The sequence below is a fragment of the Elephantulus edwardii genome, unplaced genomic scaffold (assembly GCF_000299155.1).
Source record: "Elephantulus edwardii isolate Elephantulus edwardi_28Jun2011 unplaced genomic scaffold, EleEdw1.0 scaffold00150, whole genome shotgun sequence".
NCBI classification, from domain to species: Eukaryota; Metazoa; Chordata; class Mammalia; order Macroscelidea; family Macroscelididae; genus Elephantulus; species Elephantulus edwardii.
Genome location: NW_006399900.1, coordinates 3,659,970 through 3,684,510, shown reverse-complemented (window position 1 = coordinate 3,684,510; position 24,541 = coordinate 3,659,970). Strand labels below are relative to the sequence as shown.

The window sequence follows — 24,541 nt, the reverse complement described above, 5'->3', positions numbered from 1 at the left end:
GGCTAAAAGGATAATAGTCTATGTACACCTGCAAACTTTGGATCTAAAGTTTTCTAACAGGTTTCTTAGGTTGGTTAAGAAAATCGGAACTTGATTTAAAAGATAGCAGTATTAACAGGAAGACAGATAATGTGAACAAATTAGACATGTTTGTAATATGTTTTTTAACTGGTTAAAACTTATCAAGATTAATGACTTCTTTAAGACGTATGTTTGTATTTAATGCTGATTTGTGACAGCCTTATGTATAACAGCAGCAAATGTCACCCAGTTTGAAGCCATTGTTTTTTGGCTGTTAAGATCTACATTCCCACCATGCTCTACTGTTCTGGCAATTGCGTTTTCCTGATGAAGTAGCCAGAGTCTCATCATCTTTGTTTCTAAGGAGCATTTCCTATCTTCTAAGACTAACTTTTGTGAAATACACTAGCATTTTTAATTACAAGCTTACACTAATCTCTATGTTACTACCTTAGATGGGTGTGTTAGTACATTTGATTGTCTTAGAGTTAGTGGATGTTATTGGTGGTGTTTGTGAACATATCAGAGCTGCTTTTTTGTATTATCATGATTTTTTTTTTTTTTCACTTAAGTGGTGCTAAAGCAAACTTTCTCAAAATATTTTTCTTGAATGAGGAAGAAACCAGGCCTACTTGAGTCATTCCTTGTTTTAGAACTTTAGAAAGTAACATTTTAGTACTGGAAAAAATCAATTTAAAATAGGCCATCAGAGATTTACCACTAAAATTTTAACCTGGAAGGAGCTTTCTTCTAATTATGTTTTTAGAAGTAAGCTTTTAATAGAAAGAAATACATTGCCATTTTTTTAATTTATTCCTGATGTTTTATCCATTGAATTGTGGGATACATGACAAAATTCCATCCAGAATTATTATTGTGGCACAAAACACAAACAGAAAAAAATGAATTTCAGCTGTTGGAGTGAAAATATAAAAGAGTTGATAGGATGGAAAAATGTCCTAGACCAATTTTTATTCAAAAAAATTATGAAAATTTGTTTCATCAATTGTTTTTTCCATATTTTAAGATAAAAAGACAATCTGTTATTATTGATATTTGGTAAGTATTTAAAAGTAGAAGGCACTTTTAAGTTAGCCATTACTCATAGAAGAGAGGGTCTTCATTATGATACTTCTTACTGGATTTTTTGTTTGTTTTTTTTTCTTGGGTATTTTTGGTGGTGTTTTTGGTGTTTTGTTTTATTTTTTTTTACTGTGTACATTTACTCAATTCAGTTAAGTCTCTGTTTTGGATTAAACCTCAGGTTCTTCTATTTTTTTACTTACAGTGAAATTACATGGAAATATAAAGCCAACAAACTTTCCTTTGAATAAGCATACTTGCCTACCATCAAATGGAAAAGATGCAGGAATCTTAGATTTAGATTCTAAGCAAGTTCGTTTGAACATCTAAATTCATGTGCCAAAGTCATCCTCTGGTATTCAGTCTTCTTAAATATAACATTTTGAAACTACTTCAGTGGATGATGTAGAGTACAGAGGAATAAGATGTCATCCCAGTACTCCTGCATCTTGGTGGGGAAAATAGCTACCAGGGTGTTACATGAGTCCAAAATATTTTCAAATAACAAAATTAATTAAAAGCAGAGGTAACACTGATGTGTCAAATGCGATAATGTTTACCTATGGTGGACAGTTTTGGTGGAGCTCCCAGATTAAAACAGCTTGGAAGCAGGAGTGGCATCCACTTCCAAAATAGCTTGCCTCTAGAAACTCTATGAACTTAGACAAATGATGATAGTTCTACAACAGGATTCAGGTCTTTCATTCATAGGATCGCTCTTAGTCATCTACAACTCAGCGACACTTTACAACAACAGAGTGATCATGAAATTGAAATACTAGTGAGAAGTAAGTAAATTATGTGTGTGTTTTTGTTTTGTGGTGGTTTATTTTAGGTAATGATAGAGTCAATGTAGAAGAAGATGGGAAAACAAAGAAAAATCAGAAAGATGATGAAGAACAAATCGCCAAATACAGGCAGCTCTTGCAACTTGTTCAAGAAAAAGAAAAGAAAGGCAAAGAAAATGAGATGGAAATGGAAATTAAGTGGGTCCCAGGTAAGAAATGCACACTAAATTGCTACTGTCATTATTCATTTCAGGATATTAGATGTATTTTATGAAGGAAAAGATTAGCTCTTCTTTAGAAGTTGAATTTTTAAAACTTTTACCCCCAGAAATGCCCTTTTCAGTAAGATGATGTTAGCATAAACCATTTCAAACTCTCTTAACCCAAACCCAAGCCTAGCCAGCTTCCCTTTGGTGGATTTCGGCTCATGGCAGCCCTTTTATGAGGTTTCCAAGGCTGTAAATCAGTATGCCTTTATCATTTTCCAAAGGAGTGGGTGTTGTATTCCACCCGCCACCATTACAGTTTGCCATCTGACACTATGCCACCAGGGCGTCTAACACACTCTTGGGGAGGCAATTAGTATTTTAAACTCGTTCTAGCTTGATTGATTGCTTTGATTTACTAAGTCCACTTATGAAAAGTAGATCTCTCCTAAATCTGATTCTGGTATTCTCAGAAGCTTGATTGCAGGCTCTGTGTACTGTGAAGTCTTTAATCTTCTTTTCAGAATACATTGTTTCTAGGTAGCCTGTTCTACTTTAGCCCCAACGAGTTTCTTAATTAGGGGAGTTTCGTGTACATAAAATCTGTAATATATATTCTTTCTCAGTTTTACTGAATACTCAAAAAAACAGATAGCATAGTAAATTATTTTTATAATTGCCTTGCAGAGTATAGCATCATTTTCTTAGACACACCAGAGCTAAAACCGGGGGAAACTGTACTAAGATCACAACTTTCTAATAGTTCCAGGATAATCAGTATATTTTACATTTTACAAATTTTGCAGATTACTGCTGTTACACATGTGTTGTTTAAGCCAGATAGGATTTTTGCAGCCAAAGATTCTATTTAGTCATGTTCAAGCTCTAGAAGAAAGCAAACTAACCATTCATAGGAAGCTTGCTTTAGAAGGAGCTCTGGTGTCTTGGTGGTAAGAAGTTGTGCTGCCAATCCAAAAGCTAATTTGAATTCACCAGCTGCTCCATGAGAGAAATATGAGCAGTCTTCTGCCATGTTTACTGGTCTAATGACAAAACCAGCTAGAGAGTCAGCTGGGGGTCAATTCCAACTCAACAGTATATAACGACAAAAAAGTTTTTTAAAATTTAAATTTTTCTATGTTCACTTTTTGTCACAACTGCTAGAATTTTTTTTTCCAGTAGAAATAATACAATTCTTTGTACAGATTTTACTTGAGGAGAAAACTTGCATATTTTGATTTATACTTGATCAGCTTCTAGAATGGACTTGGTCTTGTTTATTTCTATGAAAATGTGGCAGTGTGTTTTTTGAGGCTATGAATTGCACAGTGGATTCAGTCTACAGATTGCAGTGGATTGCCCCTCTTTCTCCCATAGAGAGGCTAGTGGATTTGAACTGCCAGAGAGGAGGTTTGGCAAGACTTAAGGGAAGCTGCACAGCTCACTTTGGGAAATAGTGGATAAGAAAACAATGAAAGTTTAGCAGTATATAATATAACCAGGAAACTCCGATTTAGCCTAGTGAGGAACTTGTTTTCAGGTACCTATATGGTTGATATATAAAAAAACTTGCCATGATGTCACTCTGGAGACTAAGGTGCGCCTAATACAGGCCATGGTCTTTGCAGTCACTTGCTGTGCATCAGAGAGCTGGACAGTGACTTTGATGCCTTTGAGTGGTGTTGGAGAAGAGTATTGAATATGCCGTGGACTGCTAAGAAAACGAACAGGTTCATCCTAGAGAGAATTAAACCAGGCTGCTCCGTGGAGGCAAGGATTCTGAAGCTTTGCCTGACATACTTTGGACATGTTGCAGGAAGGGACCAATCCTTGGAGAAGGATGACATGCTTGGGAAGGTGGAGGGAAAGCACAGGAGAAGGATACCCTCTGTGAGGTGACTTGATTCAGTGACTGGGGTAATTGGGATAGGTATGTCAGAGACAATAAGATTGGCACAGGATAGAGCAGGGTTTAGGGCTGTTGTACATAGGGTTGCTATGAGTCTCAGGTGACTCAACAGCACTTAACGTAATAACAACAACAGTACTGTTTATTACCTCAGATATTAGTACTGATTATAGATTAAAGTTGAAGGAAAGTACATTCCAATGTTATATAAGGAAAATTCTGTTTTGTTAGAATTTCCAAAAGAATACAGGTAGAAAGACACTTAAGCACCTTAGTAAGTTTCCACAGTAAGATTCTGTAGCCATACCATTTAGGAATGTGACAAAATGAGTCAGTTGGACATTCACTTTGGTAGGCAGCCGTTTCAAATATTTTAATGTTCAGACGTTTCAAAACCTGTTCACTATTTTCTTTTGGCTATATCTCTACTTCCATTTATTGCCAGTGTATCCATTATTTGAAATATAGTGTGTGGGGGTGGGGGGTGATTTTGGTCAGAAGGTTTTCAATAACCAGATGTCTAAAATTTTGAATTGAATGCATAGCAGCACATTAAATGGAAAACCTGAACTTAAAATAAGGTTAAAGAATTTTAAGTTTACCTTATATAAAATGGTACTTTCAGAAATAATTTTTGTGTGGATAGCAGGCAAAAGTAGGACATAGACAATAATACTAATTCTTTAGGATAAATATAAATAATTCAAAAGTCAATTTGAGAAAACTGTATAAATATATATATATGTGTGTGGTGGTTGTTGTTAAGTGCTGTCGAGTCGCAGGCGACTCATAGCGACCCTATGAAGGAGAGTCCTCAATGCTTGGATGTCTCTCATCCTCTCTCCAGGTTCATAGGGTTTCCGGAGGCAAGCTATTACGGAAGAAGATTTTATATATATACAGAAAATAAGATAAATTGTTATCTGAATAGTCCCACTGTTTTTCTGCATACACCTTCATAAAAACACTTTTTTTTTCCTTAAAGCTGTCTAGAAACCTTTACTGTTTTACAGTCTTTCAGAAAAGAATCCTGTTTATATTGCTTTGTATACCTGAGTAACCATTCCTTTTAACTTTCTTGCTGACTTCTAAAAATTTAGTCCTACTGTGGCTATTTTACTTGAAAATTTGCATTCCTTAGACAATATTAAGTGATGTTGAAAGTTAGAAAGCTAGTTTATTTGGACATGATATTATAATGGTTTTTAATTTTTATTATTCAATGATTGTTTTTTAAACAGATTCTAATATGACTAGTCAATAGCAAAAAAAAAAAAAAAACCAAAAAAAAAACCCAACTATAATTTACTGAATTTTATACTTAATTCATGCCAGAAAATAACTCTTCCACTGAATTAGCCCCGCCTAACAGAGACGTTTACTCATTTATCAATGTGGAATCCCTGGGAAGTGCCATTGGTTAACAAGAAATAATACCCAATCATATATCCCTTTTAAACAGTTTGCTCTCTCATCTGTTTCAATACAGTATACATTATTTATCCCCTCTTTCTTAGTCTTCCCTCACTGCTGATGTCAGTCCCGTTTTACAACAGTAGCCCTATGCAACATTTGTCCTTTTGTGACTGAGATATTTCACTCAACATAATGTCCTCGAGGGTCACTCATTTTGTATAATATTGCATGAGTTCCTTGTTTTTCAGTGCAGCGTAGGATTCCATTGTTTGAATATGCCACAACCAACTCTTTGCTATTGTGAACAAAGCCACAATAAACATGGGTGTATATATATTTGCTTGGGTGGCAGTTATGGTTTCTTTAGGGTATATAGTAGTGGAATTGCTGCGTCAAATAGTATTTCTATTTGCAACTTTTTGAGAAAGTGCCATGCATCCTTGCATAGTGGATGTACCAGTCTGTTAGAAAAATTGTTAAATATTGGCATGCTGGAGAGTTGTGTTTTTTAATTTCCCTTTATTTTTATAACAAGGAAGTTTTTTAATTTGACCAAGGTATCTGTTTCGACTGTACCTCAGAAAATCCTCATTATTAGCTTTTATAATCTGAAACTCTTCTAGGGAAGGAAAATAGGCACCCCTGAGTTTCAGGCTGCCAGTTTTGCAGGTGGATTTTTGCAGTGCAGTCTATGCAGCTTGTTGTAGGATAGAGTAACAGCTTACTAACCAAACTCAGCCACCAGGAGTTAACCAAAACTGTGACTCTCCATGAGATTTCTGGGACTATAAGATTTTTTTTTATTATGATTTCAGTGAAAGTTTACAGAGAAGTTAGATTTTCATTCCTTCATTGTTGCACATTTTTATCCCCTCTCTTGCCCTTCCCCTTTCTCCAGGTCACTTTTTTGTGGGTTTTTTTTTTAAATATTCATTCACTGTAGCACAATTACCTCCCTCCTCACAACTGTCCTCTTTGCAATGTAGTCTCAGTGGAAGTAGGTTACTCATCTGTCTCTGTAGAGCTGCTGGTGGATTTGAACCACTGGAGACCCATAAACTTTTGGTCACCAGTGTGGTGCGCTATGGACTACACCACCAGAGCTTTTTAACAATTTATCAAGATTGTAGGAATATTGTAGAAAATTTAAAGGCAGAATTTCTATGTTGGTGGTGGTGGCTGTTGTTGTTATGTGACATCTAGTCGCCTGCAACTCATAGTGACCCTGTGTACAACAGCCCTACACCCTGCTCTATCCTGTGCCCATCTTATTGTCTCTGAAACACTTACCCTCTTTACCCCAGTCACTGAATCCAGCTCACCGAGGATCTTCTCTTGCACTGTCCCTCCACCCTAGTAATTGCACCTCCAAGTAATTGCAAAGACTATATCCTGGATCAGGTACAACTTGGTCACCAAACTTTGGAGAGATCTCTGACAGCAGACTTTCTAATTTGTGATGACTTGTCTGTTTTGTGAATTTTTAATCTCATTGTACTTAAATCTTTCTTTACCTGAATTCTCAGAACCTTGAGTTAAAGTGCTGTTTTTAGAACATATTTACTAGTTGCCTGTATCCCCTAATATTTCTAGACCACTTGTAATGAAGATTTGTATTGGGATATTTTTGGCAGTATAAATAATATGAATTCCAGCCACTGTGGCTATAAATTCTTTGAGGGAAAAGCCATGTTTTTTATTTCCTCTGTTCTGCCCATTGCTAAAGCCCAAAAAGACTTACGTTTTCTTTATTATATGGATAGCAGTACGTACCATCTAGCTCACCAATCCTGGCTTTCCATGGTAGTCTCTTATAGGACCTCCAACCGCAGTTGAATTCTAAGCTTTGTCTCCTTCGTTAGTAGCTCTTTAAAATCCAATATCCAAACTAGTCCATAGTAAGTATGTGCCCCCAAGAAAAACTATCTTGTCTAAAATTCTATTTGAGCTTCCTTGTGTCTGTGCTCTAAAAATGTCCTTAGTTTCCTTCCATTGAGGCCATTTACTTTATACCATGTATGTAAACATGTGTAAAAATACAGCAGAACAAGTAGTTCTTAAGTCTTCTTTGCGACAAATTAAATAACAGCGTGGCTGCACAAGACTTGGCTATAAATTTAACTTATTTGTGCTAGGACAACTTGATGTTATATATGTTGTGATTACAAACTATTTGAAAGGCAGAGAAAACATAAAAATAAAATACAAGCAAAGAAACGAAATAGCTCCCTAATGAGGCCCAAATGTTGTCTTTGGTTCATAGTATACTATATGTAATTGCAAGTGAAAACTGTCATTTTTAAAGAAACTAAAGAGATTTCAAGAAAGTTAGAGTGAATAAAGGAATCCCGGTTGTGCAAGGGTTGAGTGTTTGGGAACTGAAAGGTCAGTTGGAACCTACCAGTGGCTGAGACAGAGACTGATGAGCTGACTCTATAAAGAAGAACACCTGCGGGACCCTGGGGCGGTCCTACCCTGTGATCAGAGGTCAGTGTGGTTTGACAGCACTGCCCACAGCAGTGTGATAAACTCAGACCAGTGTAAAGTAATTGCTCCTGGTGAAACAGCTTTTAGGTAGTTAACAATAATAGAACATAGTCATACTCATTTATTATTAACATTGATACATACCACTGAGTCAGACCAAACTCATAGTTAACTCTCCAGCAAGTTTCAGTGGCAGTAAATTGTGCGGGAAGAGTTTGGCCATCTTTTTTCCCATCACCAGGTGATTACCTGGTGGATTCGAACCCCACATGTTGAAGTTGGCAGTGGCAACTTATTCTCACTAAGCTATCAGAGCTCTGTTCTTTCTCATGTAGCACATACTTTTAGAATTTTTTTAAGACTTCATTTGACATGGGTTTTTTTGTTTTTGTTGTTTTTGCTGTGTGCCATTGAGTAGCCTGTGACTCATAGCAACCCTATATACAGCAGCCCTAAACCCTGCTCTATCCTGTGCCAATCTTAGTGTCTCTGACCCACATACCCCAATTACCCCAGTCACTAAATTCATCTCATCGAAGGCTTCCTCTCTTGAGCTGTCCCTCCAGCCTCCCAGGCGTGACCTCCCACTCCAAGGACTGGTCCTTTTTTGCAATATGTCCAAAGTAGATTAGACAAAGCTTCAGAATCAGAATCCTTGTCTCCAAGGAGCAGCCTTACTTCACCCTTTCTAGGACAAACCTATTTGTTCTCTGAGATGTCCGTGATATATTCAGGACTCTTCTCCAGCACCACAGCTCAAAGGTGTCAATCCTCCTTCTATCAATCCCTAGTCATTACCCAACTTTCTGATACATAACAAGTAATTGCAAAGCCCATGGCACACCTTAGTCTCCAGACTGACATTGTTGCTCTTCAGTACTTTGGAGAGGTCTCTGAGAGCAGACTTTACCAATGCAATTCAGCTTTTCATTTCTTGGCTGCTGGTACCAAAAATGTTGATTGTGGAGCCGAGCAAACTTAAAGCCGTTAACAATCTCAGTGTCTTCACCATCTGTCATAATGTTGCCAGTCAGCCCATTGGTGAGAATCTTTATTTTCTTGAGGTTGAGCTTCAATCTATATTGAAGGCTGCAGTCCTTGACCTTCTGCAGCAAGCACTTCAGGTCCTCCTCAGTGTCAGCTAGCAGGGTTTCTGTCATCTGTATAACAGATTGTTGACAATTCTTCCTCCAGTCCTGATGCCACACTTCTCATAGAGCCCAGCCTCCCAGATAATCTGTTCTGCATATAGATTGAGGAAGTATGGAGATAGGACACATCTTTGGTGTGCACCCTTCACAATTTTGAACCATGCAGTGTTTCTTTCCTCTGTTCTGATGACTGCCTTCTGGTCCAGGTATCGGTTTCGCATAAGTACAGTCAAGTGTTCTGGGATTCCCATTTTTCTCAAGGTTAGCGACATTTTGTTGTGATCCACATAGTCAAATGCTTTTGCATGTTCAATGAAACACAGACATTTTCTGGTACTCCCTGCTTTCAGCCATGATCCATACGTTAGGCATATTACCAAAGAGGATCATCAAAAGAAGGAAACCTTCAACAAAGTACATTGACACACACCACACTGATGGCAGCTGCACAGAAGATGTGATGAGACTGGCATGGGATCAGGCAGTGTTTTGTATTATCAGTTGGAGTCCCTTAGTGACATCTCAATCCCAGTTATATGGGTGAATGTGTCCTCTCCTTCCCTTATCTTTGGGAAGCCAGCTGTAAACAAGTATCTTTGATGTCACCATTTCTCCAGGGCTTGGCTAGTTTTCCTCTAAAAAGCCTCTACCTGTAGTGGATTCCAAATTGTGTGTTCCGGGGTTAGTAAGTAGCATTTCTACACTGTTAACACCTGGGTTACCATGCATAGTGCTGGTGCAGTGGGGATTTGATGGGTTGGTTGGTTGGTTGGTTGGTTGGGAGTAAAAGGTGATACTGGTTAATTATATCTTTAAAATCAGAGTGATCTGATTTGTAACTTTAGGGAACTCCGGTAGTGTTGTTCATACAGAATTGTGCTGCTAATCCAGAAGTGGAGCCTCTGGCCGTTCATATCCACAGCCTCTCTGCAGGAGAAAGATGGTTCTCCTCCTCCTATGTGATTTACAGCATCCCAGAATCTGCCAGGAGTCACTTCTGACTCAGTGGCAGTGAGGGCATTTGAGATATTCAACATTCAACTTCGAAAAAAGATTGAAATCTAAATGTTCGTAAATATTCTCATAGATTCAAAGCCATCATTTAAATAATAATTGCCCAATTTAGTGGCAAGTGTCAGATTATACCAGAAACCTTTTTTTTTTTTTTTTCGTGGTTGCGGCAAAACACCCTATACCAGAAATCTTAAAACATACATTCTGTTTCTGTAAACAAAATCAGTTTTAAATACCAGGTTTGGTTATTTTAAGTTATTCACATCCTGCCCTTTGAAGACTTTTAAAATATTTCAAACTATGCCATTAAAAAAAAAATGTATATACTTGTTTTTGTGGATTTTGAAAAGATATTTGTGTGCATTTTTGTATGTATACAAACAGCCAAAATTATTCTGACTGGGTTACACTAAATTATTATTGGCATAATTGAGTCATCTGTATTCATGGTTGACTTTGAAAGGATTTTTTGGCTAAATCTCTTAATTTTAGGATTTCTGAAGTTGTTTTTAAGTAATTCAGCTGTGCTTGGATGTACACTTAAGAAAGTTTTAAACAAATTTGTCCAAAACAACAAAGTTACAGTGAAGTTGTTTTTCAGTCACATCATGGCTTCTCTCAAATGAGGATCGAACTGTCTCTGAAAAATGTTCTTGTGCTTAAGCCAAGAGGCTGCTGGGATGAACATATTTTTAAATTTAGGGCATAAACAAATGTGATCTGTGCAATGACCTCACAATGACAATGAGAACAAAGCATTTTTAAGTTATCCTGCGGGTGTATTATTTCATTGTTCGTCTTTGTCATACTCCTATTTTGGTGTATTTATTGAGATCCAGGCAAAAAGTTCTAGACTGTATTTAATTGAAGATCTTTAATTAAAGATATGTCTTTATGAACACAGTAAATACTAAAAAAATTACTTCTTGAGAATAAGCTTTATAAATTATTCTAGATCTGTAAGTCCATCCTACTCACCCACTTTGAAATAAAGGCAGTTTATTGTGATCTTTAAGTTCTGATTGATTATCTGTTGAAGAGAATACATCCCAAACATGAGACTTGAAACAATTGGTTTGAACTAAAATCCTTCCTTCAAGATAGATCAGTTGTTTACTAAGCACTTACTTTAGGTCTGGCACTGTGCTAATATAATGCATTACATTTGTATATAATGCAAAGGTGACCTTAAATTGCTTTGATCTAGTTGGAGTAAAAGGCATATGCAGATGGTCTCTCTTTCAGTAGAAAAGGCACTATATAATCATGGTGCCTAGTTAAATAGCACTCCGGCTAGATGATATAGATATTGCATGGCCCTTCTTTTCCGATACATTATCAAATTATTGTCTGGAACGGTAGATCTAATGTTTAGTCCTGAAGGAGATATTTGGGATATGGTGATCTTTTCTGCCATCAAGACTAAGGCAATGGGACTGACATCTGGAGTACTGAGACCAGAGGGATTGTGGAGCTTACTGTATATGGGATGTCCCTTCACAACAATGAATTATCTGATTTAGATGGACAATGCTATTGAAAATGAGAAATACTGATGTAGAACTTACAGATATCAAATGGGAGTTAGGAGAGATTCATTCCATTCTGCCCCTAGACTTTATAGCTTCTATAAAAGTTCGTTTTCTGAGTTCCCTGGATCCTTACACCAGATCCCACAAGCCATCAAACTCTGTATATGACTCTGTTTGTTTATTGTTTGCTTTACTTTGTCTTCTAACACTACAATATTGGAAGGAAAAGGCATTTTATCAAATTGATAAAGGATTCATGTCCCAAAAAAGGTCAAGACCTATTCAAATGTGAAATCACATTTTGAGATAAAAGCTCATCAGACTAGATCAAAAAATCTCCCTCATTCATCATCACGATGGAGGTTCATAGCTAAACCTTAGGCAAGTTTTTGGAGACAAAAATTGTCATGAGAAGAGATTGTCCATTTTTTTCCTAAGGGCCCGCCAGTGTATTTGAACCACCAGAGAGAACAGTGCAGGTTCCGGTAGACAATTCCACCAGCGATCTCTGACCAGAACTGTAGTCACCAAAACAGTGAAGCAAGGCTTCAAGGAGCCCAGTTAATCAGAAAATACTTTATGGTCAAAAAAGCTGGTATCAGGATTTGCTTCCAAACATGGGGAGAAAGTTGGATTGAAAATACAGTGTACATGAATATTAGGATCCTAGATCTCATTTCTTAGGTGGTTTAATTATTGAGTCAAGAGATTTGGACATGGTTTTAAGTGCTCCACTTTTTTCCTGAAAATGATTTCATAAAATAGATTGGTTTTCTCATAATAAGCATTTATTTAAGAGATGTCTTTGAGGTTTAACACAAAGAACAAAGCAGAGATTTTTAATAAATCAGAGATTTTACCAACAGTATGCTATAAAAATAATCCACAAAACCTTGAGTATGTACATAATTTAATACTTTTCTAAATCATAGAAACGTAAAGATCAAACCAAGGAATGAACCTAAAGAACCATCTGTTCCAAATGTTTTAAACCTTTTTTTTGAGGCTCAAGGTTCTCCCGTCACCCTTAATCCAAGCCCACACAGCTTTTAGTTGTTTTATATATTTGAAGATCTATCTATAAAAATAATTTGTGGAAAGGAGTGCATTTTTGCAATAAAGATGTGCGTGGAGTGAGACATCATACACTTGATGAAGACTAAATTTGTTTTGCTTGTAAGGATCATCAGACCTAAAGCAGTTTGGGTTTTTTATTTTGTAGGCTGTACATTTCTTTATCCATCAGGCCAGCAGTTTAGGTGTATATGAGAATGGCCTGGAGGATCCTGGCAGCATGTTCTTGGGTAAAATGCTTGTCAGTATTTTCATCAGAGAAAAGTTACAGTATCTTTAGCATTGTTTTTTACTTTCTAATTGGACTTTTATGTGGCCAGATGATCTCGATTACCTATCAATTTTATTAGAATAGCATTGCAAACCATTGCATTAATTATTTTGAAAACTGGCAATTGTTTATCATTTAAGTATTTGAAGTTCTCCCTCCCCTCAACCCAGATTTGTCCTTAAAAAAAACCCCAACCACACACTACATAAGCATCTTTATTACTTAAGATGTTTTAGTAAATTACTGTTTTAAGTGAATAATGATGTATCAGTTTTAACTAAACTTTGCGATTTTTCCACAGGTCTTAAAGAAAGTGCAGAAGAGATGGTCAAAAATAAACTGGAAGGAAAGGATAAACTAACTCCTTGGGAACAATTTTTAGAGAAGAAGAAGGAGAAAAAAAGGCTGAAAAAGAAACAAAAGGTATCAGTGATTTTAATGACCAAATATTTCTTGAGCAGCAACCATGCATGCTTCAGAAGGTGTCAAGAGCTGGGCATCTCTAACCTCATGATTTAACACTTAAGAGAAGAGGCAGGCCTTCTTACCATCACAATTTTTTAAGAAGAGGAAGGTGAAAGTCCAATAAATTTTTTTCCACGAGTGTTATAAAAAAGCCTGGTAAGACCCTAGAGATGCCTTAACCTCTGCTCTGTAATATTTTACATTCATGGTCTGAATTCATACACAGCCAAGGTGATACCTAGATAAGATAGTATGATTCTCTTCTGTTTTTGCAGAATAAAGGGACATACAGGATATTAAATTTGAAGGTCTATTCATATCTAACTTTTCATATAAAAGATTATTCCTTATGTATATTGCTCTGCCTTCATTTCTCACTCTTTACTGTTACATACATCTCTTACCATCTCATCTCAGTTGATTTTTCAATTACCATCTGCAGTGCCCTGAAGAACTTAAATTAGGGAGCTATTGAAACTAACTTTTTGTTTGGTCACAAACTTAAAAAATTTTGTTTTTCAGTCTTCTAATTTTAGGGAGCTCTGGTGACCTAATGGTAAGAAACTATGCTATAATCTCAAAGACACATGGTTCTAGCTGCTCTGCAGGAGAAGGGTGGGCAACCCTCTCCCGTGCAATTTACTGCCTCTGAAAACCTGTAGGGTCACCTGTGGGTCGGTTCTAACTCAGTGACACCCAACAACAGCCATCTTACTGTATCAGTTGTAAGTGTTTTTAGGGTTGAAGGGGGGTCCCACAGTGTCCGGTAGTCTTCGCTCCTCTGGGGTCTCACAGTCTTCGCTCCTCTGGAGTTCCGCGGTAGGTGGCTGGCTGTTGTTCTTCCTGGGTCTCTTCCGGGTCCCTCTCGCGGCGTTCCCTCGTCTGGCGGCGGCGTTCCCCGGTCTGGCGGGCGGCGGCGTGCGTTCCCCCAGCTGGCGGCGGCGTTCCCCGGGCTGCAGCCTCGCCCTCGCGCTGCGTCGCCCTTGAAAGTGTTTTTATTTTCTCTTTATCCTTAGTAAATTCTAAAATGTTGAATTACCAAAATACAATTAAATTACCAAATATACTTTTATGTGACTAGTTAATGTGTTGTTGAATATAAATGACATTTATTCGTTGTGAATTTTGTACCGTTTGCTTAATTGAAAAATTTGTGTCTCTTAGCATAAAAAAATAGCCATTAATTTTTTTCTTTCCAAGTGTTACTCTGTGATGCTATATCTAGAGGAAATAATGATTCAATTCCTGTTATTCAGAGAATAACATTTTTCCAAACTTAGAGTCCCCAGAGACCCTGTGGTTTTCATCATTGAATACTCTGAATACTTGTCACTAAGGTGCAGCATTCTGATAGTTATTACCTTAAGAAGGTAACAGTGATAATCACAAAACGTTAAAACCAGCAAGATCTTAGATGATTAATTCAAGTCCAATATTGTTATTTTATAATTGTAGAAAACAAAATTACTTACCTGAGATTGCACAGCCTATTAATGACCAACTTGGGGCCAGAATCCACACACTCTGTCCTATGTCCTGTTGTACCATATTAGTTCTCCATCTGCTGGTGACTTTCAGTGCTTTTGCTATAGCTTTTATAGCACATGGAGAGTGATTGCCAAGATAAAGGGCCGCAGAACTGAATAATGCAGTGGAATGATTTTTGTACTTCTATTATGCTCGCTTTCTGGTTATGATGAAATGAAGTAAAATATGCTACCTGGCTTTCTTCCCTAGAATATGCTGTAAATAAATAGTAAAATATCTTTCAGTGTAATAATTTTACAAGTGGTTAAGCCCTGTCTGCTTACATATTAACCATTTGAGTCCACCAGCTGCTCAACGGGAGCTATTTGGAAGTCTGCTTCCATATAGATGCAAAGCCTAGAACACCCTGTGAGGCATTTCTATTCTGCCCTGTCTGGTTGCTGTGATTTGGCGTCAACCTGATGACATCCTTTTTTTTTGTTTATGATAATGAAACTGATTTTTTTAAATATTCTATTTTAAGGCTCTTGCTAAAGATAACAGTGAAGATGAACTGCCCTCTGATGTGGATTTGAATGACCCATACTTTGCTGAAGAAGTTAGAAAAATGAGTAAGTCAGCCCATGTTTGTAATTCTTAATTGGAATGTTAAGGAAAAAAGCTGACATGGATGGAAACAATTAAAGGCTAGTCCTCCTCTACAAAGAATCTAGAATTTGTGTTGTTCTCGTTTCAGCTTTCAAGCAGGTTCATCTTGGTGGGGATAATCACTGACCAGATTGGAAAGGGTCATTGTGTCCCTGTATGTAGGAGAATAATTCCTTTGTAGAATAACTTCATTAGGCAACATAGTTAATTTAACATTTTAATGAGTTCCTTTCTGGGCAATATCATAGAAAACTAACTTGACTCTACAAGACAGTGAGAGTAAATAGAAAAAGGAAACTTTACTTCTGCTACTTTATTTGTGTATAAAATTCACTCTAGGTTTGTCTTTGGAAAGAATGAGAAATTAATTTTTTATGTTTTTATGGATTTGTATATATATGAATTTTTAAAAATTTATGCTTGGTAATTCATTTTGAAAGCTTTGCCTTTTATTATTTATCAGAAAACTTTTTCTGCCCAAATTCATAAAGAATCTGTATTATTTTATCCCTTTTTCCTTTCATCCTGCTTCATTTAACTAAAAGCCCTCTTTCCTTTTGCTTCACTTTTTCCTGAAATCTTTCGAGTGTCCAGTATCCCGTTTCCTGTGTCTCTGGAACCTGTTTCCGTAGCTTTTGCACCATTGACTCCTATGCTTTTGTCAGCACTGTCATCCTTACCTTTTGGGTATGTCTGAACATGTGTGCTGGCTGACATCCACCCCATGCTTGGTCATGTCCATGCAGAGTCCACTGTCAATACTTTCGTTTCATCTCATGCATTTCTTTCTCCATCCCCTGATCTGTAGACACCACACACACACAAACAAAAAAAAACCTTATTCCTGGAACCACTTGGCATTGTAAAGAGAAGAATTTTGTAAAGTTTCTCAGCTTGAGCCTCTAACTGTTGTACCAAAATGATTCTGAATAGGAAAGTGAAATTATTTCCTGGTTGTTCTAACCATTAAGCACTGACATTTTATTGATGAACAAGCGATTAAGATGAAGAAAGTCTGTCATAGGTTGTGAGACTCTTGAGAATTGGAACGAAAAGTGGAAAGTTTGCATATTCTTCTTTTCATCATACCTAAGAAGTCATTTCTGGAAGATGATGGATTTTGGCATTGTCCTCTGATTTCACAAAACCACAGTTCTAATATAAAAATGTGAAGCCTTAGAGTTTCCTTCTTCTCATTCCAAAGTGCTGCATTTGGTATGTGAAATCTGGTCAGATTACAGAACTCCATGGAAGAGAAGAGTGAGTTAAATGGCTTGATCGTTTAGGGTAGCCTTTTTCTTAAAATATGTCCATTTAAGTTGTGACTAAGCTTTGTACAAAGTTGGTATCACGAGTTCTAAGGAAAGGGGTAAGATAAAATTGGCTGACATTCAGTATGATTTCACAGTGCTTTCTAAGAGTAAATGCTTACGTTTGATCTTAATAACTTAAGACATTTTTCATAAAAGAAGTTAAGGAAAGCCTTTGAATTTTGTGCACAACCTCCAGAATAGAAAAGGATTGACTTAATTAGCAACTGTAAACTAGATGTAATTTGTCTGATTTTTTTTTCTCTAAACCGCAAACTTCTATCAAATGGGAGTTTTTAAATCATTTGCGATTCTAAAAGAAAAGAAAGTTATATTTTTTTCTTTTCAAAATGATTATTGCAAATTGTGCTGTATATTAATTGCATAAACATTCTTTAGTAAGTTTTTGGTTTTTAGAACTAGGCCTGAAATAAAATATATCCTTTGCTTGATGATTTTTAGAAATTTGAGAAACTACTGTGAAGATAGGTTTTATCTTCATAGTAGTTGATCAAATTCTTGGCAACAGTAACCAGGAAATTAAAAGACGTGTTGTGATGGAGAAGTCTGCTGATAGAGACCTCTCCAAAGTACTGAAGAGTGATGGTGTCACTCTGGAAACTAAGGTGCATCTTATACAGGCTGTGGTCTTTGTAATCACTTATTATGCATCAGAGAGTTGGACAATGACTAGGGAGGATAGAAGAAGAATTGATGCCTTTGAGCTATGGTGCTGGAGAAGAGTATTGAATGTACTGTGGACTGCTAAGAAAACAAACAGATTCAAACTAGAGAGGGTTAAATCGGGCTGCTCCTTGGAGGCAAAGTTTCTGGGGCTTCATCTGACATACTTTGGACATGTTTTAAGGAGGGCCCAGTCCTTAGAGAGGGACATCATGCTTGGGAAGGTGGAAGGACGGCACAGGCAGGGAAGACCCTCTATGAGGTGAACTAATTTAGTGACTGGGGTAATCGGGATGGGTGTGTCAGACGCAGTGCGATTGTCACAGAATAGAGCAGGGTTTAGGGCTGTTGTACATAGGGTCACTATGAGTTGCAAGCGACTCAGCGGCACATAACAACAATTGAGAAGATCCAGTTGCTTTGGTACACATTCTTGATTCCTTCCACTAATATGTCAAGGACTTTCTCTCATTATAGCTTTTCTTTTCAAGTTTATTTTTATGACTTTTCTCCAAGTTTTGTAAAACCTGCACAGTTTACTGTGGACTTGGTAAAATTATTTCCCACATCTATATGTGAAAGTCTTTCTCTGTTCATATGTTAATTATATATGGTCTCTTTCTTGTGGTTGCCAGAAGATCATCTGCAGGTGTTGCTTGTCCATTGACATCCTTGCTTTGATGATACTTGGATATTGTATTTACGTGTCCAAACTCATATAATATATAAAAACATTCTGTTGTTGTTGTGTACCATTTATTCACTGCTGACCTGTAGCTGAAAACTCCAGCAGGTTTTCAGGGGCAGTTTATTTACATGGGTGGTGATTTGCCCATCTTTCTCTCCAAGAGCAACTGGTGGGTTTGAACTGTGTGCCTTCGGGGTTACAGTACAGTTCCTTACCACTAGGCCACCAGAGCTCCCTAAATACACACTACACATATATTTAAAAGAGGAAAGATAATCATCTTAAGGAGAATATATTCCCTAAAATCACGTTAGATGTGACAAGGATAGTTAGTCATTTTATGGAGCATAGCTGCATACAATGACTATTTCCCCTTAAAAGTGCGTCCCAGATGCCTTGGTATCACTGGGGCACGTCTGGTGTTGCCTTTGTGGTGGTGTGTCCTCTCAGCTCAGATCTTCTTGCACAGCGGGGCACGGAATATTTTCTGGAGTATCTTCTCACTTTGTACTTGGCTTTTTCCTGTTTCAGTCCCACCCACTCACCATTCAATGCAGTTATCCAACCATAACTCTGAATTCTACTTCATCATGTGATAGCATAATTCATTTTTAAGTTGAAAGAACTCACTTGGAAATTACTGAGATGGCATGTTTTGTTACGTATTATTTTTATTGCTGCCTTTTTTTTTAACTTCAGAGAGATGTTAAGAGGGAGGATAGCATCTGAAAGTGAAGCAGGCCAGCGTGGTAGGTGGTAGTGAGAGCCTGAGCCACAGTGCTTCAGTGGGAATTCCATTTCCTTCACACCATGGGAAGCCAGTCCCGGTGGAATGGAGCTGAGTTCAGGCTGCTAACCGTTAAGTACCCTGTTTTCCTTGGGAGGAAGGAGTGGCAGTCAGACAGCTTGAGAGACCCTGTGAGTCAGTTCTCAGGCCCATGAAGCTGCTGTGAGTTGTCATTGATTTAGTGGCAGCTTTTTTACTTCATAAACCTGAAATTTTGTTTCTTCGTTCACAAAGTGATTAAAATGAATAGTATGATCTGTCTTATCACACTGTTGTGGTGATTAAATTGGTTGATATAAATAGTTTAACAGCACTGCTTGTTCTGGAAATGCTAATGCATATGCATGATTGATTTCGAGATCATTGTTTCACTGCAATAGGGCAGTCACCGCTGATTCCGAGAAGACCGTGCAATGGGGCAGGGAGGATTGACATGTGCAGTAACAATGTGAGCTACCAAGTTTGGCTCTGTAGAGTCTGGACATTGCTATTATCCAGGCTAATTTTCTGTGTTATAGCACCCTGGCGCCAGCTCCCTGTCTCCCACTCCAGCAGACAAATCGTAAGGAATCAAAAATGGGATATCAGCCCTTCTTTCAGGGCATCTTTTATATAGATTGCTGCAACAGTGATAGCGAGCACTTACGGAGAGCCCGTGTATCAGGCCAGATGCACTGCCATGGGGTCAGTTCTAACTCATCGTGACTCCATCAGCTTTCCAGGATGGTGGAAAGACTGAAGACCGTTTGCCTTTATCCCAGCAAGTGGCGGGTGGATTCAGACTGCCAGCATATAGTGCTTTTTTCCACCAGATCTCTGAAATGTATTGCATTGGGCAAATCTTCTACAAATGACCTTTTTAAAATGTTTGAGTCAGGATGTAACTATAAAGACTAAGGTGCTCCTGATCCAAACCATGGTATTTTCACTTGACTTGAGTACATATGAAAGTTGGACATTGAATGAGAAAGGTTGAACTACTGACGCCTTTGAAATGTGATGGCAAATGCTAATATGCCTGTGAAAAGAATAAACAAGTCTGTCTTGGAACAAGTGCAGCCAGCGTGCTCTTTAGAAGGCAGAATGGTCAGACTTCATCTTACTTGCTTAGGAATTATTATCAGGAGACCTGGTCTCTGGAGAATAGCATCATCTTGGTGAAGCAGAGACTGCAACTGGTATAGGATTGGGCCAGGATTCATTCTGTTGTATTTTGTGTGAATTGAAGCATCTCAGTAGCACCTAATATATGCCATTAAGTACATCACACTAGTTCATTTACTCCCCGAAAAACCGAATGAGGTGAGTGCTGTAACTTTATAAATAAAGGCAAAGACGCAAACTGCCATAACTGGAATTCAGCTGAACCAGGTCTAACCTAAGGCCATCTATCTGCTCATCTGCTTGTCAACCACACACTTACTTATATCCACTCAGGATGACAGCATCACATCTAGCATCCTGTGTCTCTGAAAGTTCCTGTCAGTGCAGGCCCATGTGGGCAATTATAGCGGTACTTTTTTGCCGCAGACTGGCCGCATTTGCTTTACTGGTCTAAAGGAGCTGTTGCTTAGGTGATACTTACATAATTCATTTCTTTGCAGGACTAAAGGGTGGATTTCTAAAAGTTCTTGGGTTTGTGTTCTTACAGTGTTATTCTTTGAGCAAATAAGACCTCAAAGAGACAGTTGGAATTTCAAGTCTAGAACTGAGAAAGCCTAGAGATAAAAACAAAGTCAGTCATAACAAGTTGTTTAAAGCCATAGGATTGGGTGAAAGAACTTTGATAATTAGATCGACGGAATGGAGGACTAAGGCCCCCCCAGTAGTTACAGATCAGGAAGATAAGAAAGCAGCTCAGGAACAGAGTGCCAAGGAGGTGGAAGGGAGGGAGGGAGACACAACATGAATTAGAGGTAGTGCCCACTGTGGTCCAGGAGCCCATGGTCCAAATAAGAACCATTGTCTTTTTGTGGGAAAACTGTGTGTGTGACTGTTTTGTAGTAGAGATCTGATGCACTATTTGCTCTTTAGTGGTTTCACTGAATTTCAGTCAGCATAATGACCTTCACATTCATACAAATTATAAGGTATTTTGCAGATTCATTGTTATTCTTTAAGACCTTGAATGCCATTCTACTGCGTATGGATACCATAAGAAACAAATATATATTTGGGAGAGTATTTCTTCGTGTGTGTCTGCATATACTGCAGACACAACTTGAGCATGTTGATGTTCCAATTCATCAAGACCTTTATTCAGCAGAACAGTGCTAACCCTGCACTGTCCTCAGTTGCTGTTGTGGTTGAGCCCATTGCTATCAGCCACAGAGTCAGTCCATCTTACTAGGGGACTTCTTCAAGTGTGATGTCTTCCTTCAGAGATTAACCCTTCCTGAAAACATGTCCAAAGTATGTGAGATGAAGTCTCGCCAACCCCACTTCTAAGGAACATAACAGGGAGCAAAGTTATGGCAGTTTCTTGGCCGTAAGCCAATGTCTTGAGGGAATAAGTTGCTGGGCTTGGGGTCTTAGGACACAGTCTTGTTGAACATAGTTCACAAAGAATGTTATACCTCTTTCCTATTTTCACTTTGTAGTATATATTCATATATTGTATTGTACATACACTGGTATATCCAATCCATCTCATTATTATTTAGAATTTTACTTCAAATTTCTTTAAATGTGTATGTTTTACTATGTAAAAATAGTTGTATTTTAACTAATGATGATTGTACACCTGTTAAATTGAGTGTACCATTTTTTCCCAGTCCATAGAGGGGATAAATTACATGCCATTTTCAGAAGAACTTCTTTCTTTATAATATTTCCATTAAAAAATGTTTATTCTATTTATGCCCATCATCTTCTCTCAATATTTTTCCCTCTTAAGTGCTATAGGTTAAGGTTATCTCTAGACATCTTGTATTTTTATACTCGTGTCAGCAGATTATTACTGATACTCCTATAATGTTAACCACCTCTCATGTACTTGCATTATAACAGATGGAAAGGAGAAATCAGGAGCCTCTACAAAAGAGTCCACATCGCCAGAGGAAGAAACTGAGATAGAAAGGCAAAAAGTAAGATACGATCATTGTTGCCTGCTTAGTGAATAATGAATGTACATTAATTTAAACTCATAGGAAATATTATTTCTAAGATCCCTGATAAGAAAAAGAACAAGTTTTGACCATGAGTTCTATAATTCAGTTGGGAAATATATAAACTTAACAGCTTAGTTTTTAAATAACTCCTTTTTGCCAAAAAAACTATTTCTCCAGCTAATACAAGGTTAAAAATTATTTTAAACCCATAAAATCTTCCTTTATAATGCAGACTGAATGAATAATATAGGAAGATTTCCAAAGGCCAGGGAACAAATGCTCTTTTTCCAGTACATGATGAATCCTTGAAGTTTCACATTGAATTTCCTTGTATCTGGAAAAAACAATCATGTTATATTTTAGTAATAAATGTTAAGAACTTACCCTACTAGGAATGTTTCCGTATTAAAAGAGGAAATTTAATTAATAAGTCCTTGTTGTAAAAGTACTTGTTTAATGATTTTGCTGAATACATCACTAAATAATGCACATTTGCTACATTTGTGTCATTAGAATGACTTAAAATGAAGAGGAATTTTTGAGTACTCTTACACCAGTTATTCTCAATGCAACGTGATCAGGTTTTAAATACAAGCTTTCTTTGCCCTCCTCCCAGTGTCAGTACTACTTCCAAGACGATCTTACACAGTGGTCTCAGAGTCCCTGTGAATCTCAGAGGTTTACAACCAAGTTCTATTAGTGATTGATTTCTCCTTTCCTAGAATATTCGTGCCCCATTCCACTTACTGGAGCAAGGATCTTGTATATTTAAACTCCTTTTCTCCACAGGCTGAAATGGCTTTGCTCATGATGGATGAGGAGGAGGAGGACAGCAAGAAACATTTCAATTACAACAAGATTGTGGAACACCAGAATCTGAGCAAAAAGAAGAAAAAGCAGCTCATAAAAAGAAAGGAATTATTAGAGGATGACTTTGAGGTAACACCAGGGGCATAAGTCATTAGCTTATCAACTATATAAAATCAGCACGTTAGATAAAAATTGAAGATGTCCCAGGAGTGGCTCATGTTTTAGTTAGTCCCAACATCACCAGGTGATCCTCAGGATGGATCAAGTCACTGTCTTGGGTTGATCATCAAGTAGGTAGCTGGCTTTTACTTTGCTATTCGTTTTATAACAAAACTGTGTAGGCTCTAATGTTAGAATCCTTCTCTGTGCGGTGATTGCTTTGGGAAAAGATGCAGAATTCAGCCCACCAAGGAATAGTACTCTTGTGCTACATCATGTCAGGTTCACTGTACGATGACCAGCAAGGAGTTTTCACTGCTCTCTTTCTTGTTTCCATCTCTCACTTCTTTTCATCTTTTTGAAATTAGTACAGACTACTAGTGACCATGGAGTTTCTGTGCATGAGTTTGAGCCTTTTTAGAATACCTACAAATACTGTCAGAAACCCACTGTCATTGATTGGGATCCAGTAGAACTGCCCTCTAGGGTTTCAGAGACCGTAAGTCTTTATAAAGCAAACTGCCTCATCCTCTACCTGTGGAGCAGCTGTGGAGTAAAACTTGCAGCCTTCTGTGCCACAATTCCTACAAATGCTGACAAGACCTACTTAATGGCTTCCAGTAGTTTAGTGTGGAGAATTGTGGTGGGCATTTTGAATTTGCTGAAAGAACGGAGGGAGCATACAGACAACTTCCAAGTAACCTTTGAAAGGACTGTGAGGCCGGCCTGCAGCTCCACTTTCTATGTGTCAGTTCCATTGTACTGTTTACTGAATTCCTTGTCAAATTTTGTCTTTTGACAAATTAAAAACAAAGAATGATTTCTAATCAAATCTTTTATTACTACAACTGCCTCCACAAGTTAATAGTCATGAATAAAACATTTTTCACATCTGTTTACGGTAACTATGTAAAGTTCCATTCCTTCTCCCTATAGACTCATGTTGCCTGTGGTGCTGGCTGGAACTGTTTTCCCCCTTGCCATTCACTGCTGTGCTCGGCAACACACAGAAGCCTAATTGTAACTTAAATTACACGTTTTCTCCCCCACTTCCCCCTCCCCCCCAAAAGGAAGAAGCTTTTTGTTTGTCTCCTCAGTCATTGTCTGTAAGACTGACAAGTTGTAGAAATATGCAGGCACAGAATCTGAGCCCAGCATTCTCTCCAGTGTTTTGGAAAGGGTACATCACTGAACAGAGCACTAACCTCCCATAGGCCACTTGGACAGAATCCAGGGAGAGTGACTTCTCCAGAATATCCACATTGGAAATGTTACACTTTTTTTTTTTTTAGGAAGAAAAAAGAAATTTTTTTAATTTTAGTTGTGATTTTAGTGAAAGTTTACAAAGAAGTTAGATTTTCATTCATTCATTGTTGCACATTTTACCCCTTTTCCCTCTGTTCTCCATCCCTAGTTCACTTTTTAAAAAAATATTGATTC

General features: G+C 37.6%; 1 protein-coding gene across 1 annotated transcript in view; it reads left to right on the top strand.

Annotated features, from left to right (window-relative positions):
• ESF1 (ESF1, nucleolar pre-rRNA processing protein, homolog (S. cerevisiae)) overlaps positions 1-24,541 on the top strand; it is a 48,774-nt gene that overhangs the window by 21,973 nt on the left and 2,260 nt on the right. The window contains 5 exon segments of the mRNA XM_006894751.1: positions 1,940-2,101; positions 13,254-13,375; positions 15,429-15,516; positions 22,032-22,108; positions 22,922-23,071. Of these exon segments, the coding sequence (XP_006894813.1) occupies positions 1,940-2,101; positions 13,254-13,375; positions 15,429-15,516; positions 22,032-22,108; positions 22,922-23,071 (599 nt within the window).